This window comes from Lepidochelys kempii, chromosome 2, assembly GCF_965140265.1.
Source record: "Lepidochelys kempii isolate rLepKem1 chromosome 2, rLepKem1.hap2, whole genome shotgun sequence".
Lineage (NCBI taxonomy): Eukaryota > Metazoa > Chordata > Testudines > Cheloniidae > Lepidochelys > Lepidochelys kempii.
This window is the reverse complement of record NC_133257.1, coordinates 236912144-236929272: the sequence shown is the minus strand read 5'-3', so window position 1 is coordinate 236929272 and position 17129 is coordinate 236912144. Positions and strand designations below refer to the sequence as shown.

Genomic DNA, 17129 nt, shown 5'->3' with positions numbered 1-17129 from the left:
TTGTGCCCTTCTAATTTACCAGCTGCCACTGTCCACAGCAAAAAGCCCCCCAAATCAGAGGGACAGAACCAAAGTAAGGACATTCCAAAAATCACATGATCAAGACAGAAAATTAGGGTCCAACCCTGCTCCCTTGAAGTCAGTAGCAGCTGGATCAGGTTTTCAGTTTACTAATCCAACACACCCTAGCACCAGAACAAGCATTCATATCACAGCAAGGTGTGCAGTCAAACAGACATTCGGCAGAACAGAGATAGCAGAGAAGATACTGAAACTGGCAACAAAAAGTAATAAGTCTGCAGTTTTCTAATCCACCTGGGTAGCTTTTGCTGATTCCCCCTTTTAAGCAATAATTCCAGGAAAAGATGCAGGCAGCAGTGGCAGCAAACCCTCTTCCTGTAAGACAGCAGCAGTAGCTATGGTAAGCCCTTCCCAGACAAGGCACCAGGCAAGGTAGCAAGTAGTTGCAAAAGAAGCTACAGCAAACCATCTGCAAGCAAAAGCCCCACACAGATCAGCAGGAAACAGTAGCCATGGCAAACCCTGGCCATGCAAAACTCCAGGCTGACTGGCAGGTGGCAACAATAGCAATCAAAGCTAGTTTTGCAAACCAATCACAAGTTATCAAAAAAGCAAAACTCCCATTAAAGAGTAGCTTCAGTGAGTTTCCAATCCATTTTGTGCATAAACAGAACAAATTATTCTAAATTCTAAAGGGGGAAACATGTGAACTGCTCAGATATGCTGCTGGAAATTAGAGAAAGAGATTTTACCCCCTTTTCTTTTATACAGCTGTAGAAAATTAAAACTTTGTCACAGCCTAACTTGGTTTGCAGTGCATTTACATCTACATGCTGTGCTTTCAACTCAACTGAAAAAATTGCATCAAAACTTAAATATAAATGTCACTGCTGCTCCTCCACACACCTCACAAAAACTACCCACATAATCTGGACAATTCTCAGAATCATACTGGGCTTTAGCCACAATAAATTTTAAAAGAAGTTGTGTGGTGAAAGTCCTTTTGAAAGTGTATGTATACAGGTGAGCACTATTGGAGTGGAAGGACTCTGGCTCTTGTCTCAGTCTTATTTCAGCCTTGGCAGTAGGGAAGCTGCAAAGTAAACCTGATCACTAATCTTGTGTTTGGGTAAGGTGGGAGACTTTCACCTGCCCCGCCACTCCATACCCTTTCTGCACAAAACCAGAATCAAAGGCTCTACCGGGCGGGGCTAATGTGGGCTAAACAAAAAATTGGGTGGGCTGCCCTATACATTTTGTTGGCACACATACATGTGTGTTTTATCTATGTTATCCTCAAATAGGAGAACAAAAATATATACAGACAGATCCATTTTAAACTTCAGCTATGGCAGTTCACTGGTGCAACATTTATTCACAGAAAATCAATAGAAAACAAAACTAAGCCAATAAATAAATAAACTAATAACAACCACCACCAACAAATGCAAACTTCTGGAAAAAAATTACGGGTTAAATATTATTAATAGCTAATTACTTTAAATTGGAGAACATACTGTTATTTTTAAAATAACCGTTTGCACACAGCAAAGTATGATATCTGGAAGATTTGGAGACTCAGAGCCATAATACTACAACTCACACTGCAGTCATTCTGGAGCAGAAGGCCTCAGTGCTAGAAAGGGTTAAATGAGCACAGGTACTGTAGGAGGCATTACTGGGATACCTTCGGCTTAAGGCTGCCAACTTTCTGAGTGCAGAAAAACAAACACCTTTGTCCTGCCCCAAGGCCCCACCCCTTCTCTGAGGCCCCGCCCCCCACTCACTCCATCCCCCTCTCCCTCTTCCCCACCCTCACTCACTCATTTTCACTGGGCTGGAGCAGGAGGTTGGAGCGCAGGAGGGTTCCGGCCAGGGCTGTGGGCTCTGGGGTGAGGCCGGGGATGAGGGGTTTGGCATGCAGGAGGGGGCCGAGGGGTTCGGAGTGTGGGATGGGTGCGGGTTCTAGGATGGAGTTTGGAAATGGGAGGGGGCTCAGGGCTGGGGTGCAGGAGGTGGTGTGGGCTCTGGGTAGCACTTATCTCAGGTGGCTCCGGGAAGCGTCTGGCATATCCCTGCAGCCCCTAGGTGCAAGGGAGGCCAGGGAGGTTCCATGCGTTGCCCTCGCCCGCAGCTCCCATTGGCTTCAATTCCCGGCCAATGGGAACTGTGGAGCCAGAGCTCGGGGGCAGCGCGCGGAGCCTCCTTGGCCAGCCATACACGTAGGGGCTGTTGGGACATGCCAGCCACTTCTGGGAGCCACGCAGAGCCAGGGCAGGCAGGGAGCCTGCCTTAGCACTGCTTCACCACCGACCAGAATTTTAATGGCCCAGTCAGTGGTGCTGACCAGAGCCGTCAGGGTCCCGGTTTTCGACCAGAACACCCAGTCGAAAAGGACGCCTGGCAACCCTACTTTGGCTCGGTCTTCCATTCCTGGCAGCAGCTGCAGGAGGCTGTGGGCAGGAAGGGGGATGGATGTTTAGTCTATGATGATGAATCTTTCCCTGGGGGAGGCTAACTTCCTGTCCTGCCTCTTCTGCCATGGCCCCCACACACACTCCACCCCCGCTCCACCACGGGCCCTCGCTCTCCCCCATTATACCTGCTGCCCATGTTTACTTTAACTGCGATTCCAGAGGCTAGTAAGGCACCTGAAAAGTCTAGGGTTTTTGCAGATAATAACTTAGAAATTAGCTGACAAGAGCACTGCATCTCATTCCTATATAAAGAAAGAAAAAAATATACACAAATACCAATTAAAGCCATATTTTAAGTTTATATGTCAAATTTAGAACAATCAGGAGATAATACAGCAAAATATTCCCAATCGTAAGCCTTGAGGTATCAGTTTTGGAGCCTTAACACAAATATCAGAAAGACAAGTTTGATACTTTGTACACTATCTTTAGTGGAGCTAAATAAAAATAAATCAAATCTGATTACTTTCTCTAACAGACACACTGTATTACTGCCATTATTGCCTCCAATATCATCAACTGTTTTTCACTCCACTAAAAACTATTTTAATTTTCACATACATGATTCAAGTTTTTCTCTTTTATTAAGACAGGAATTTATTTTTCTACTTATTTTTGCATTTATGTTTGCCAGTCACAATCATGTACGTGACTCTCTAACATTTAACTCCATCATCACTATTAGTGTCAGACTTGGAACTGCATTTATTTTTGTACAAATTTTAAGTTACTTTACAGTGTCTAAAGTTGTGTTTTTAAATAATGTTTTTTTCTTTTTTAAACTGGCATTGTTAAGGTGAGTACAAGCCAAATTTACATTCTAGAAGGATACTATTATTTGATTGTACCACTTTAAATAATGAATGGCAAAGCACAATATGGCAATAAAAGTGATAATGATAATTACTCCAGCCAGGACAGGTTAGGCATTTTAGAAATTACTACTCAAAAAATTAAATTTAACTTTGAAAAGAATAAAATGACAGAGAATATATATTTCAGTAGGAAGTACCAAGAAATTACAAACAATAATAATAATAATATTACAAGTGTGAGAGACTGCAGAGGCGAGAGAGTGGGAAACGGTGTGTCAGAGACTGGGAGAGTGTGTTGGAGGGAGAGTGTGTGTGAGCCAGCGTGCTGTCTCTTTAAGCCAAGCACCCAGGAGCCTGAATGCTTGTTCAGCAGCAGCCACAGCTCCCACTCCTGACCCCCAAGAACCAGCACCAATAGGCTCCTTGTCCCCCCACCCTAGTTCAGCAGACTCCCACTCAGCCCAGCCACCTCTAGCAGTGGGTGAGTTCGCCCAGCACCATGCCAGCCATGAACCAGCTTCCCAAAGAAATGGAGACTGGCAAATTTTGGGGTGGCTATAGCCCCACAAACCCCCACCCCCAGCAGCACACCTGACCAGAATACATGGGCTTTATGTAGGTAGAGGGGATTTCACCCTGTGAGATTGTTTGCTATCAGTTTATCTTATGATAACGTTCAGAGGGCATACTTTCATTTAATTTTACAATCTACAGTACTGTTCAATGATAGTTATTTTGAAGAGAACTGGCTACTTCTATTAGTTATTTCAATGGGTCTTTTGACAATTAAGATTATGGAGTAATGAATGGCCAAATTCTGCATTATTCATTCAATTAAAACTCCCATTAAAATCAATGAGAGTTTTGCTTGAGTGAAGACTACAGAATTTGGACAACTGTCCTAATTTTTTAAAAAAAGTAGTCATTAAAGAGTAAGAATAACATGGTGGTTGGTAGAACAGAAATAAAATGTTATAAAAACCCTTTAAAGGAGGTTAATAGCCTGACTTAGAAAAAAATATAGCATATTCTGAATGAAAACTGCACGCTCTGTCCTTAATACTAACCTGGCTATAGTTATGTAAAATTACATACTTGTCCTTGCTGCAGCTCAAAGTATGTAAGATCATTCACTGTTTCAGAGATCTACTAAAAGGGCTGTAGTCAAAAGACAGGATGAGTTAAGGACAGAGCAGCAGTCTTAACTCTGAATTTGTCTAGCTACTTTATTTAAGGATTTATATTATGCTCGTTAAGATAACTAGGAACAGTTATAAGAATTTTAAAAATCTCTATTCCCAACAATAGACCAGAAACATTTGTTTGGGTCTAAATCAGACTCCTGATATTAAATACTAGAGGCGGTTTCAAATCTAGGTTCTAACTCATTGTCCTCCAAAGTTCAAAGAAGTTCAGATCCAGAGTTTTGGTTCAGCCCATTTTGTTAATTAACTACTTCCCAAGACTCTTCCATGTAAGGGTCCCATCAGATCTCAAACTAGAATTCAGCAAAAATGTGCAAAATTTACTGCACATTCAGCTTTTTTCCTTTGAGATCTCTCTCTCTCTCTCTCTCCTTCCCTAGTTTGTTCTGAATCAGCTACCGTTTCAGTTCCAGTGTTTCACTACAGCTCACTTGCGAGAGCTGCATTGTATTTGGGCCTCTCATTAAAAACATTGTCAATAGGTTCCCTAGAGCTCTTAAACTTCAAAACTATCACCACCAGACAGTTTAGGGTTAAGTTAATTCAGCAAACTCACAACACGAATGAAAGCTTTACTCGCAGCTAGTGAAATATTTTCTTTATTTTTTTTAATCTTCTAAATATAAAGTTACTTTTGAAGATACATAGATTTGAATTACTCTTACCTTTTTCATTTCTTCAACATATGCTATCATGGCTTCTTCTTTGGGCATATCCCCCAAAGCACTCCAAGCATCCCTAGGAATGAAAACCATGGATATCTTCAGAACACCCATGGTCTGCCTATATTTTTCAGTCCAGCCTTAAGTAAAAAGTGTTTCTTATTGTGTCTGCAATTTTGTGTGTAAAAATACAATAATAATAATAATCTAACTAGCTGGTTCAAACACAAGAATGGCCCTACTGGGTCAGACCAAAGGTCCATCTAGCTCAGTATCTTGTCTTCTGACAGTGTGCAGTGCCAGGTGCCCCAGGGGGAATGAACAGAACAGGTAATCATCAAGTGATCCATCCCCTGTCACTTATTCCCAGCTTCTGGCAAACAGAGGCTAGGGACATCATTCCTGCCCATCCTGGCTAATAGCCACTGATGGACCTATCCTCCATGCATTTATCTAGTTCTTTTTTTAACCCTGTTATGGTCTTGGCCTTCACAACATCCTCCGGCAAGGAGTTCCACAGGTTGACTATGCGCTGTGTGAAGAAATACTTCCTTTTATTTGTTTTAAACCTGCTGCCTATTAATTTCATTTGGTGACCCCTAGTTCTTGCGTTATGAGAAGTAGTAAACAACACTTCCTTATCTACTTGCTCTCCACCAGTCATGATTTTATAGACCTCAATCATATATCCCCTTAGCCGTCTCTTTTCCAAGCTGAAAAGTCCCAGTCTTATTAATCTCTCCTCATACATAAGCCATTCCATACCCCTAATAATTTTTGTTGCCCTTTTCTGAACCTTTTTCAATTCCAATATATCTTTTCTGAGATGGGGCAACCACATCTGCACACAGTTATTCAAGATGTGGGCGTACCATGGATTTATATAGCAGCAACATATTTTCTGTCCGATTATCTATCCCTTTCTTAATTATTTCCAGCATTCTGTTCACTTTTTTGACTGCCACTGCACATTGAGTGGATGTTTTCAGAGAACTATCCACAATGACTCCAAAATCTCTTTCTTGAGTGGTAACTGCTAATTTAGACCCCATCATTTTATATGTATAGTTGGGATTATGCTTTCCAATGTGCATCACTTTACATTTATCAACATGAAATTTCATCTGCCATTTTGTTGCCCAGTCACCCAGTTTTGAGAGATCCTTTTGTAGCTCTTCGCAGTCTGCCTAGGTCTTACCTATCTTTAGTAATCTTGTATCATCTGCAAATTTTGCCACCTCATTCTTTACCCCTTTTTCCAGATCATTTATAAATATGTTGAATAGGACTGGTCCCAGAACAGACCTCTGGGGGACACCACTATTTACCTCTCTCCATTCTGAAAACTGACCATTTATATCTACCCATTGTTTCCTATCTTTTAACCAGTTACCAATCCTTGAGACCACCCTCCCTCTTATCCCATGGCAGCTTACTTTGCAGAAGAGTGTTTGGTGAGGGACCTTGTCAACGGCTTTCTCAAAATCTAAATACACTATATCCACTGGATCCCCTTGGTCCACATGCTTGTTGACCCCCTCAAAGAATTCTAGTAGATTGATGAGGCATGATTTCCCTTTACTAAAACCATGTTGACTCTTCCTCAACACATTATGTTCATCTATATGTCTGATAATATTGTTCTTTATTACAGTTTCAACCACTTTGCCCGGTACTGAAGTCAAGCTTACAGGCCTGTAATTGCCAGGATCACCTATGGAGCCCTTTTTAAAAATTGGCATTACATTAACTATCCTCCAGTCATCTGGTACAGAAGCGGATTTAAATGATAGGTTATAGACTAGTTAGTAGTTCTGCAATTTCAGACTCGAGTTCCTTCAGAACTCTTGGGTGAATACCATCTGGTCCTGGTGACTTACTGCTGTTTAATTTATCAATTTGTTCCAAAATCTCCTCTCATGATACCTCAGTTTGGGACAGTTCCTCAGACCTCTCACCTAAAAAGAATGGCTCAGATTTGGGAATCTCCCTCACATCCTCAGCTGTGAAGACCGATGCAAAGAATTCATTTAGTTTCTCCGCAATGGCCTTATTTCTCCCAGTTACCTGATCTGGGAGCATAATCAGGTAACTGGATATCTTCTGAGAGGCAGCATGATCCAGTGGATAGGGGACTGGACAGTGAGTCAGGAGACAAGTTCTATTCCAGATTCTGACCAACTGTTTGGCATTGGACAAGATCAGTTTTGAAAGAGATGGGACCTTCAAAAAGGTATTTTTAATATTAGCCATATACATATTTATACATATAAGCTGATGTATAAACACAACCAGAATTATGTACAGGTCTATTTAATCTTTTCTATTAAGCCTTACTCCAACAGGAAAGTAGCAGCCTAAAAATAAAATTGCTTACTTATCTCTAACACAATATACATTATGGGTTTGGGGCCATATTGTATCCATTCATAAAAAACCACAGGTGTCCCAGGAAACTTTGAGATTCCAATGTCCATTTCCTTGCAAGTCTTCCCTGGGGGATGAGAAGAGGTTTGTGGAGTGTTGTATTAAATTTAAATGGAATAGATGGTCTAACCTAATTACCTTAATTTAGTTACTGTTTAACATTAAACAGTGCTGAACAAGATCTGGCCTAAAAAGACTGCTTTGTACTATGGCAAACACATTATTAAAAATTAATAAAAAAGTTTAAAAGAAAGGTAAAGAAGAAAAGGAAAAATGGTAAAAATATTTGAAATGTAACATATTGAATAAGGCTTTTATTTTAACAACATCCATTGTCTTTTCTCTTCTAAAACTCTCTCCAGCTAAAGGGAAAAAGAACACACACCCTTGTTTGCCTGTCTTAGATAGTATCAGAGATGGTAATAACTGTCCTTTGGGGGAAAAGAAAAGAAGTTAGATTAGACAGATTGGAGCTGTTGTAGTTACAGTCCAATCCCATTTCATCCCAGGTGGTGTTCATCTCAGCAGGAGCCAGTGGTGATGTCATCTGGGTCCCTCTCTCTGGCCTGATCAGGATCTCTCTCAGGATCAGGATAATGGAGGCCAAGAGTCACAGGAGATGGTGGGAGTGGCAGTGAGGATGGTGAAGTTCACTCCAGTAGCCAATTTTTTTTTTTTTTTTTTAACCCAAAGCCTCTTTCCTTAAGGACCCAAAATAGGAGTGATGGGTGAAATTATTTCAGAATATTATTTCAAATATTATTTATATTATTTGACATAATATAAACAGAGGCCTAATTTTTGACATAGCAGTTTTGGTTCACTGATTTCTGGTTCTATACTTTTCTTATTTATCCAGCAGGATCTTAACACAGTCCTTCAGTTAGATCAGTATGCCTTGTTGCTTGGACTAATTCAGTCTGGCTGGCTAGCTCCCTTTCATAACTTTTCCCGGTCAACATTTGTTATAAATTAGTGACATTTTATGCACTTAAGCTCATAATTAGAGTAAATTTGTAGATCCAATTATTATAGCAGAGGACAAGGAGGAGTCTCCTACCTCCATGGATCCCTGAGATACAGGAGGAGAAATCCCATCCTACGCAGAGCTGGCCTTAGCATTTTTGGGGGGGCAGGGGGCATACATGTCACTGTACGCAGGGAGGATCAGCAAAGTTATTCAGAGGCATTTCAATGTTAACTAACTAATTTTAAATAAAAAGCAAGCCAAGTAGTGGTTGATTTTTAGGACTCCTGCTGTAGAAGTGGAGCTCAGATGCTTGAGCTGGGGTCCATATATAGTTGCCAATATTTTTTGAAAAGCTTTTCAAGAGATGATTGTATAAACATAAGTCTGGAGATCATAGTTTCCCTCTCCCCAAATGCTGAAGAGTTTGGTGTGCTCATTGGATTAACTTTAGGATTTGTAAAGTGCTTTACAGTACTTACATTAACCATCATCATGATTGCCTGTGAACTAGGCAAGCAGTATTCTCTTTATTTTACACACTGGAAAACTGTAAGGTACAAACATGGAATGATTTGACTAAAGCCACAGAGGGAATCTATGTCAGAACTGGGATTAGAACACAAGATTCCCTTACTCTCAGTCCTGTGCTTAGTTCATTTGATCCTTTCTTTCCTACTATTAAATTCTCCATCCAACTTGTAGTAAAAGCCCAGATTGTCTTTTCTGTAATGGAGCCATCTCAGGTACAGGCAGTCAGATGGGAAGGAACTTGTTGCCACAGCCTAAGAGCACTGCCCCCCTATTGGTGTAAACTGATTTGGGCTCCCCTAAATTCTGGGGAGAGGACGAAATACTGCAGAGGTACTACAATGAGATCTGCCCAAGCTGCAGCATCCTCAATTTTAGAAGCAAAGGGAATGTCCTCTCCCCTAACGTAAAGGCTGGAACACAGGAGGAAAATACAAAATATACATACCAATTTCATTATCAAGCGAAGGGACTTTTTGAAAACACACACACTACAGTTTTGTTCACTGAAGTCTTTAAAAAGAGAGAAGACGCTCTTAGACAAAGTTTCAGTACAAATAACCAAACAATCTCTCACACACAATTACCATTTATATCTACCAATAGGATCCCAGAATCCAGGTCTTGGACTGTTACAGGGTCCTTGGGTTGCTTGCTTATAAAAGCTATAGAACTTGAGCATCATTTCATTCGTTGGCTGGAATGAACCTAGTGAAAACATTTTAAAATCAGTAGAAATTGACATTAAAGACATTTAGTCTCTTTTATGCATTGTTAATATTTCTGTGGGAAATTAACCTGCACTTCTTATAACTCACAGCATGATAAAGAGTCTGCTCCTCAAAGGCACAATTCCCCCTGAAGTCAATGGAGATGGTGGGGGTTAATACATTTCTGGATTACACCAGAGTGAATATTTACTGATTGAGGGAAAATTTCAGACCTAGTTTAAGGGGCTGCATGATCAATGACTTTGGACTTTAAGCTCCATGTTCAGACAGAGGGACTGCAAAATAAGTCACCCTGACCACTTTAAAAGGACACAATCAACTTCACCACATTTGTCTGGATTTTGAAAAACTATTTTTACCTATAGCAAATAACATAATTGACAGATTTGAGATCAAAATGTTTCACTATTTCTTCAGTTTGTTTACTTTAGGCATTTGACAGCACTTTCTGTACAGTCACTGTTTTCTCAACAACAGAAAACGTGTGTACAGACAGGAAAATCGGATTTTTTGGCAGAGGGAATTCATGCTCAGGCATTTCTCCTGAAACAACTTTTAAGTTGAAATCTATTCAGTTTCTTTAAAAAGCTGATAATGATCCTTTAATTTTTGCCCTCACAAAATCAATTATAGTTTATACCAGTTTGTGGTGAGTTTTTTGGCTTCTGTGTTAATGTAAGATCATCAGTGTCTATTTGATAATAGCAACAAATAAAAACTCTAGGGGAAAAAAAAGTCTTGTCCTCAATTTTTGCAATTCTTCAAACACATTTAATAACTTTGCTTACTCTTCAGACTAACAAATTCACAGTGATTGCTGTGAAGTCATAAAATCATATTAGGGATTCCAAGGAGGCAAGTACTTTCTCCTACTTTTGCAACAAAGGTGGAATGGGAAGAGTAGGATAGTAAAAGCTACATTGTTTAAATCAACAAAACACCTCCTATGTGAACAAAATGCATGCTTAACATTCTCTGGAGGAACAAAGAAATTTGTTCTGTGGCATCAGGAATGATCAAACATATTTTGAACTGCTCGGGAAAACATATTAAAAGCAAATTTTAAAACTTGATCTGCTGGGCCCCTGCAAACCCTTACAGTACAGTATTTATTGAACCACTGATTGCAAATATGAGAAAATTGCAGACGATGCCATGTCTAAGTGGCTGAACATATAAGTTATGAATAAGCTTTTGGCCCAGAAGGCCAGCGTAAGGAACAGCTCTGTCACCATGTTTAATGGCTGGTGTCGCTCAGCCAGTCCCCTCATCATCTGTCAGTAATTCCCTAGCCCCTCTGGGGGACTCCCTGGCATTCCAGCTGCCTGCCAGGTACCCTCGTTTAGAGCTCTAGAGGGGGCTTATGGGGAGGATGTGGCTGCCTCGGCAGAGCTGCGGGGGGCGGGGGGGTGAGAAATCAGGTTTATCTTGTCCTGGCAGGGGGAGGCGGTGCAAGGGAACAGCCAGGGATTGCTCTCCTAGAAAAATAATCTTAGAATATCAGGGTTGGAAGGGACCTCAGGAGGTCATCTAGTCCAGCCCCTGCTCAAAGCAGGACCAATCCCCAATTTTTGCCCCATCCCTAAATGGGGATGAACTCACACACCTGGGTTTAGCAGGCCAATGCTCAAACCACTGAGGTATCCCTCCCCCCAAGAAAGAAAAGGAGGACTTGTGGCACCTTAGAGACTAACAAATTTATCTGAGCATAAGCTTTCGTGAGCTACAGCTCGCTTCATCGGTGGCAAGGCTGTAATCGGCCTGCGCTCCAGATGGCAAAAGAGCAGGCGAGCGCCCGAGTCCGCAGGTCTCCTCTCCTCCGGCCGGCTGCAGCCCCACAGGCCCTGCACGGACACAAGCCTCCTGGCCCCGCTCACTTACCATTTTTGGGCAAGCTCTGAATCACCTTCACGGCCGCCTCAAACCTGGTCTCATGCACCGAGCCGGTCTCCGCCATGCCCCCTGCCTTCCCCTCGGCCACAGCCGGGCCCGAGATGTGTCAGCTGGAACCGCGCGGGCAGCGGCAGCAGCAGCAGCAGCTCCCCCTCCCCGCGGCGCCTGCATCCAACTGACCGGAGACAGGGGGAGAGGAATGGGCGACTGCTCCGCCGGCTCCCGGGCCGCCGCCCACGGCGGGAGCAGCCCCGCTCGGCACTCAGAGACTGGGGCAAAGGGCATGAGGGTCCAACACTCCCCCCACATCTCAGCCCCTCATTCCCGCCACCCCGCTCCGGCCGCCCGAACCGCTTCCATGACCCAACACTGCTCATCCTCCTCCCCCCCCCCCACACACACACCCCCGCAGCCGCCTGTGACCTCCCACCTGTCCACTGAATCGCTTCCACGCATCACCCACCCCCACCACGCACCCCTCGCTTCCTCCCTGCCCGTCCCAGCTGCCCCTTCATCGCCCCATCTCCTGCCAAACCCCGTCCGAAAACGCCTCCCCAGCTTCCAACATCTGCCCCTCGGGTCATGTCCCCTAACTAACCCCCCCCACACACACACACACCCTGTATTACACAGTCCTCCCCCCCCACTGCCCCGAAACAGCCCCCCCGCATGCCCCTGTGAGCTCATCCACCGCCCCGAAACAGCCCCCCCCGCCCCCCTCGGAGCTCGCCCCCCGCCCCCCTCGGAGCTCGCCCCCCGCCCCCACCTGGCCGTTGAAAAGGCCCACGATAAATAGTCACCCCTTTCCCCAGCTGTCAAGAGCAAACACGGTAGCCAAGGCAGTGGCAGCTAGTCCTGCTCCCCCCCCCACCGCGCAGCCCCCGTAGCAAACAACGAGCGGGCCGTTTGTCACGCTACACGGGCGCCTACCTTTGCCCAGGGATCAGGCCCTCCTGTAATGTCTCCCAGCAGCGGCCCTTCAGTCAGCCTTCGGGCTGGCCTCCGCCCCGAGGCATTCTGGGAAATGTAGTCCACCTTGCTGCTTCACTTCCGGTCTGGGGCCTTGCTGTGGGCGATAACCCTGCCTGTGTCTTGGGGTCTTACAGGTACAAGCAGCAGCTGGCGGCCTGGTCTGACCACCCCGAAGGCTCTCTGGAAGACAACAGGAACATTCCGGTCTCAGGAAGTGAACTGATGGTACCTTTCAGACTCTCCGTGACACGAATGATGATGGTTTAGAGAGCGCCTTTCGGTCCCAGAGAATCACAAAGCCCTTTAAAAACACAACCAGCTCATATCTCAGGTACACAGAGGGCTCACTTCACTGCCTGTACCATCAGTGAATGCTTAAAGTGTGAGGCAGGACACCGCAGCACTTGATACACAAACCCTAGTTTAGAACAAGTAGTAGATTTATTTACTATATTATTTTATCTCTGGATTGATAATATTGTAATTTCAATTATTTTTCCAAGCCTATTCTGAACAGTAATGATTTAAATTGGAGGTTCAAACATGGAGCATCTGAAATGCTGATCATGTTAAATGGTTCAAGCAATAAGATAGCAATAAGATTACATGGGCTGAGGAAACAATTTTCTCCCCTCTCCCATACCTGTTATCTTACCTGGTTTTCCCCTTTGCTTTCCTTCTTACTTTCTTTTCCTACTCTGGTGCCCAGCCTTTGCTTCCTTGAGATACACACAAAATACCTTGGTTGCCTTACATAGATCCCCCAGATGCACTCAGTCTGTTTAACTGCTTGCCTTCTCACACACACATGCACTGGGTCACTAATTAACTTCACACACATTTATTATCCCAAACTGCCAGTGTACATACATGTAGCTTTAGAAATATTAAAGGGATACTGTTAAGTTAAAAATCTTACGGTCAACATTTTCAGAAGCAGGAGCCTAAAGTTAGACTTCCAAATTCATATTTAGATAAGTAAATAAACCAAACAAGATATCAGTAGACTACCACTTACAGGTTAAATACATAACTAAATTACCAAAGTGCTGAGCATCCAGTACTATAGAAAATCAGGCCAAAAATATACCAAACCATCTTGCCTTTGTGATAAGAGACATAATTTATCAACAGAGTTGTAGGATCAGTTTACAGCCCTTTTGACCAGATTTCAGTATTAAAAACCTTGAACTCCTACTAGTTCAATTTCCTGATGCAAAAACAAACAAAAAACAACCTAACCCACTCACACCCACACCAACAACTGAAGGATAGTTGTCTGTTCACATTATATGTCTTCTGGTGGGAAAGAAAAAACTCCACAGAGAGGGAATTAAAGTAGATCAGCCTTTGCCCTGCTGAGCCAGTACATTCCACTGGATCAACAGCCTTCTGGACAGGTTAGGGCTTTGCTGGAGAGAAGCTTTTACTTTCAGAGCTACTCAGATTGGACTATTGATATTGGATAAATCAAAGTAAGTGTCATGAATACTCAGGGCCGGCCCACAACATTTTGGCACCTGAGGCGGGGAGCTCAAATGATGCCCCCATATCCCCTCGCTTGGGCCAAAACTTTGAAAGGTCTCAGTTCTGCTTTCTTCCTGTTCTACTCCTTCCATGGTACTGCTCTGCTCCTACCCCAATAAAGGAGAACTAACAACTTAAAATGCCTTGTTCAAAAATATTAAGTAACACTTAACTTTCAGGTTTCAGAGTAGCAGCCATGTTAGTCTGTATCCGCAAAAAGATTTGGAGTACTTGTGGCACCTTAGAGACTAACAAATTTATTTGAGCATAAGCTTTCGTGAGCGACAGCTCACTTCATCGGATGCATTTAGTGGAAAATACAGTTGGGAGATTTATATTCACAGAGAACATGAAACAATGGGTGTTACCATACACACTGTAATGAGAAAAGAAAAGGAGTACTTGTGGCACCTTAGAGACTAACCAATTTATTAGAGCATCTGAGGAAGTGAGCTGTAGCTCACGAAAGCTTATGCTCTAATAAATTGGTTAGCCTCTAAGGTGCCACAAGTACTCCTTTTCTTTTCTTTTTGCGAATACAGACTAACACGGCTGTTACTCTGAAAACTGTAATGAGAGTGATCAGGTAAGGTCTAATGAACATAAACTGAATTTGTGATTTCAAGTACACTGTAATTTAAATACCACTAACAATCAGTAAATCCAGAAGTTAGACCTATTCCCATTATTAATAGTATTAAGCCTCTTGCCTCCCCAAACGTAGAAGTGAAACAACGCCTCTGGCTGGACAATGACCCTGAAACCTTCCTAGTTACATCTGAGAAGGAGGCACTAGCATTCTAGTGGCCCGCAGAACAATTGGCTTTGATCCCGGCTCCATACTTGATGGGTCTGGCCCAGGCATCCTATCGTAATCTGGACTTGGAGAGGGCAAGACGACAAACATGTAAAGTTTTGGATTACTTGGGTATTTCTGAGGCGACCCACTGTCAATGATTTAGAACTGAGAGCTACCCCAGGGTGGCGAGACCCTGGATAGTGGCACAATGACTGTGAGAATGTTGGAAGTGGCTCCATCGAGAGGAGCGATAGGGGCCCTGATGGCTGAGGCCATTGTGACAGAGCAATTCATAAAGACATTAACTGTGGAAGGCAAGGAGTTGTTGCTACGGCACTGCCTGGGGACATTATCTGAAGCAGTTAGGCTAATGGAGGACTTTGTAGGAGCAAAAGAGCATTAGTGGCAGGATCACCCAAAGCCTTCACCAGCATTCATACAGGTAGGGATACACCCAGGTGCAGTTACGCGCAGGCTCTCTAACCACCAGCTTCCCAGCCTGGGACCCCAGGGCAATACCATCCTGCCCTGGTCAAATCTAGCCAGTATATGGGGCTTAATACCTGGTCCACCTCTCCATCAATGCGAAGAGAACAATGCACACTTGTGGTAACCAAGCATAGATTTTCCCCAAGCACTCCAGTCAAAGCTCACTGGTTTAGAATAATATATAAAATAATTTTATTAACTACAAAACATTTTAAGTGATTGTAAGTGATAGCAAACAGATCAAAGCGGATTACCTAGCAAATAACAAAAACACAATCTAAGCTTAATATACTAAATAGATTTTATATGAATTAGCAGATTCTCACCCTAAGAGATGATACAAGCAGACTGCAGATTCTTAAGGGGCAAGCTGCATTAGCTTTACAGCTTGGAATCCCCAAGTGTTTCATGCACAGGCTAGAAATCCCTTTAGCCTGGGTCCAGCACTTCCCGCAGTTCAGTCTTTGTTCCTTGGGTGTTTCCAGCAGTCTTCTTGTGTGGGGAGTGAAGAACCATAGATGACGTCACACCCTGCCTTATATAGCTTTTGCATACGGTGGGAACCCTTTGTTCCAAAGCTTGGTTCCCAGATCAGTCTGTGGAAAAATACTGACATACCAATATGGACTCCAGCATCATGTGTTCTGATCACATGTCACTGTAGAGTCATAGCAGCCATCACTCACAGGCTGTCTGTAGCATTCTCAGGAAGGCTCACCAGGTGGGAGATGAGCTTCTCCTAAGGCCTGTTGTTTTCCCTAACGGCTCATTACCCTGAATAGGCCCTTCCAAACCAGCTATCTAGACTGAAAGCATCTGGTCTACTGGGCATTACCTAGGTGTAACTACATTTGAAATACAGATATATAGTCAATATTCATAACAAAAATGATACATGCATACAAATAGGATAATCATATTCAGGAAATCATAACTTTTCCAATGATACCTCACATGACTTATGTACAAAATGCATCATAATTATACCATAAATCTATCATCATAATATCACTGTGAAGAATATGGGTTGCAGCGTCACACCATGAGGGGCTTCTCCCAGATGGTCAGACCACCCCTTGGACCAAGGGTAGTCCCAGGAAGACAGGGCGTTTGGGCATAAACACAACATAATCCGTGAGGCTGCCAGGCACTTCAAACAACGGGAACAGAATCCATAGACCAGGTTCCATCTGCCACTCCACGACTGGGCCTATCCTCATGTAGGAAAGATGCCGGCAGCACCAGCCCATAAACATTCTATTCCTATGGGCAGACTAGACACACAAAGAGGGAGTGTTCTCTTATGGAATGCAAATATGCCTAGGGCTGGACAGCAGAAATCCAGGTACGAAAAAGACTCCCCCTAAGTTGATGGTACCAGTGGTGGTCCAAGGGAAGATGGTTCAAGGACTCTTGGAGTCTGGTTGCAGTCAGATGGTGGTTCAGACTTCCATGGTGGAGGTGACAACATTCCTAAGCATATGATCCACCTGTAGTGTGTATATATATATGGCAATGTCAAATATATCCCAGCCAACAGCTACAACTGACTGTGGGAACCCATCCAAAAAATTGGCCTATCCCATATTCATAGAACGGGACTGGCCTTTTTT

General features: G+C 43.3%; 1 protein-coding gene across 5 annotated transcripts in view; it reads right to left on the bottom strand.

Moving 5' to 3' along the window:
- ACBD5 (acyl-CoA binding domain containing 5) overlaps window positions 1-13481 on the bottom strand; it is a 56245-nt gene extending 42764 nt beyond the window's left edge. The window contains exons 1-5 of one of the 5 annotated variants that reach the window (XM_073334323.1): window positions 13357-13481; window positions 12660-12881; window positions 11718-11904; window positions 9693-9813; window positions 5184-5256 (exon numbers count right to left, since the gene is read on the bottom strand). In XM_073334323.1, the coding sequence (XP_073190424.1) occupies window positions 5184-5256; window positions 9693-9813; window positions 11718-11793 (270 nt within the window). In that variant the 5' untranslated portion in view covers window positions 11794-11904; window positions 12660-12881; window positions 13357-13481. Of the gene's footprint in view, window positions 1-5183; window positions 5257-6531; window positions 7490-7557; window positions 7675-9692; window positions 9814-11717; window positions 11905-12659; window positions 12898-13356 lie in introns of those variants that run through there. The other 4 variants (XM_073334325.1, XM_073334324.1, XM_073334326.1 and 1 more) reach the window with 4 other exon arrangements.
- Between the last annotated feature and the right edge of the window lie 3648 nt (window positions 13482-17129).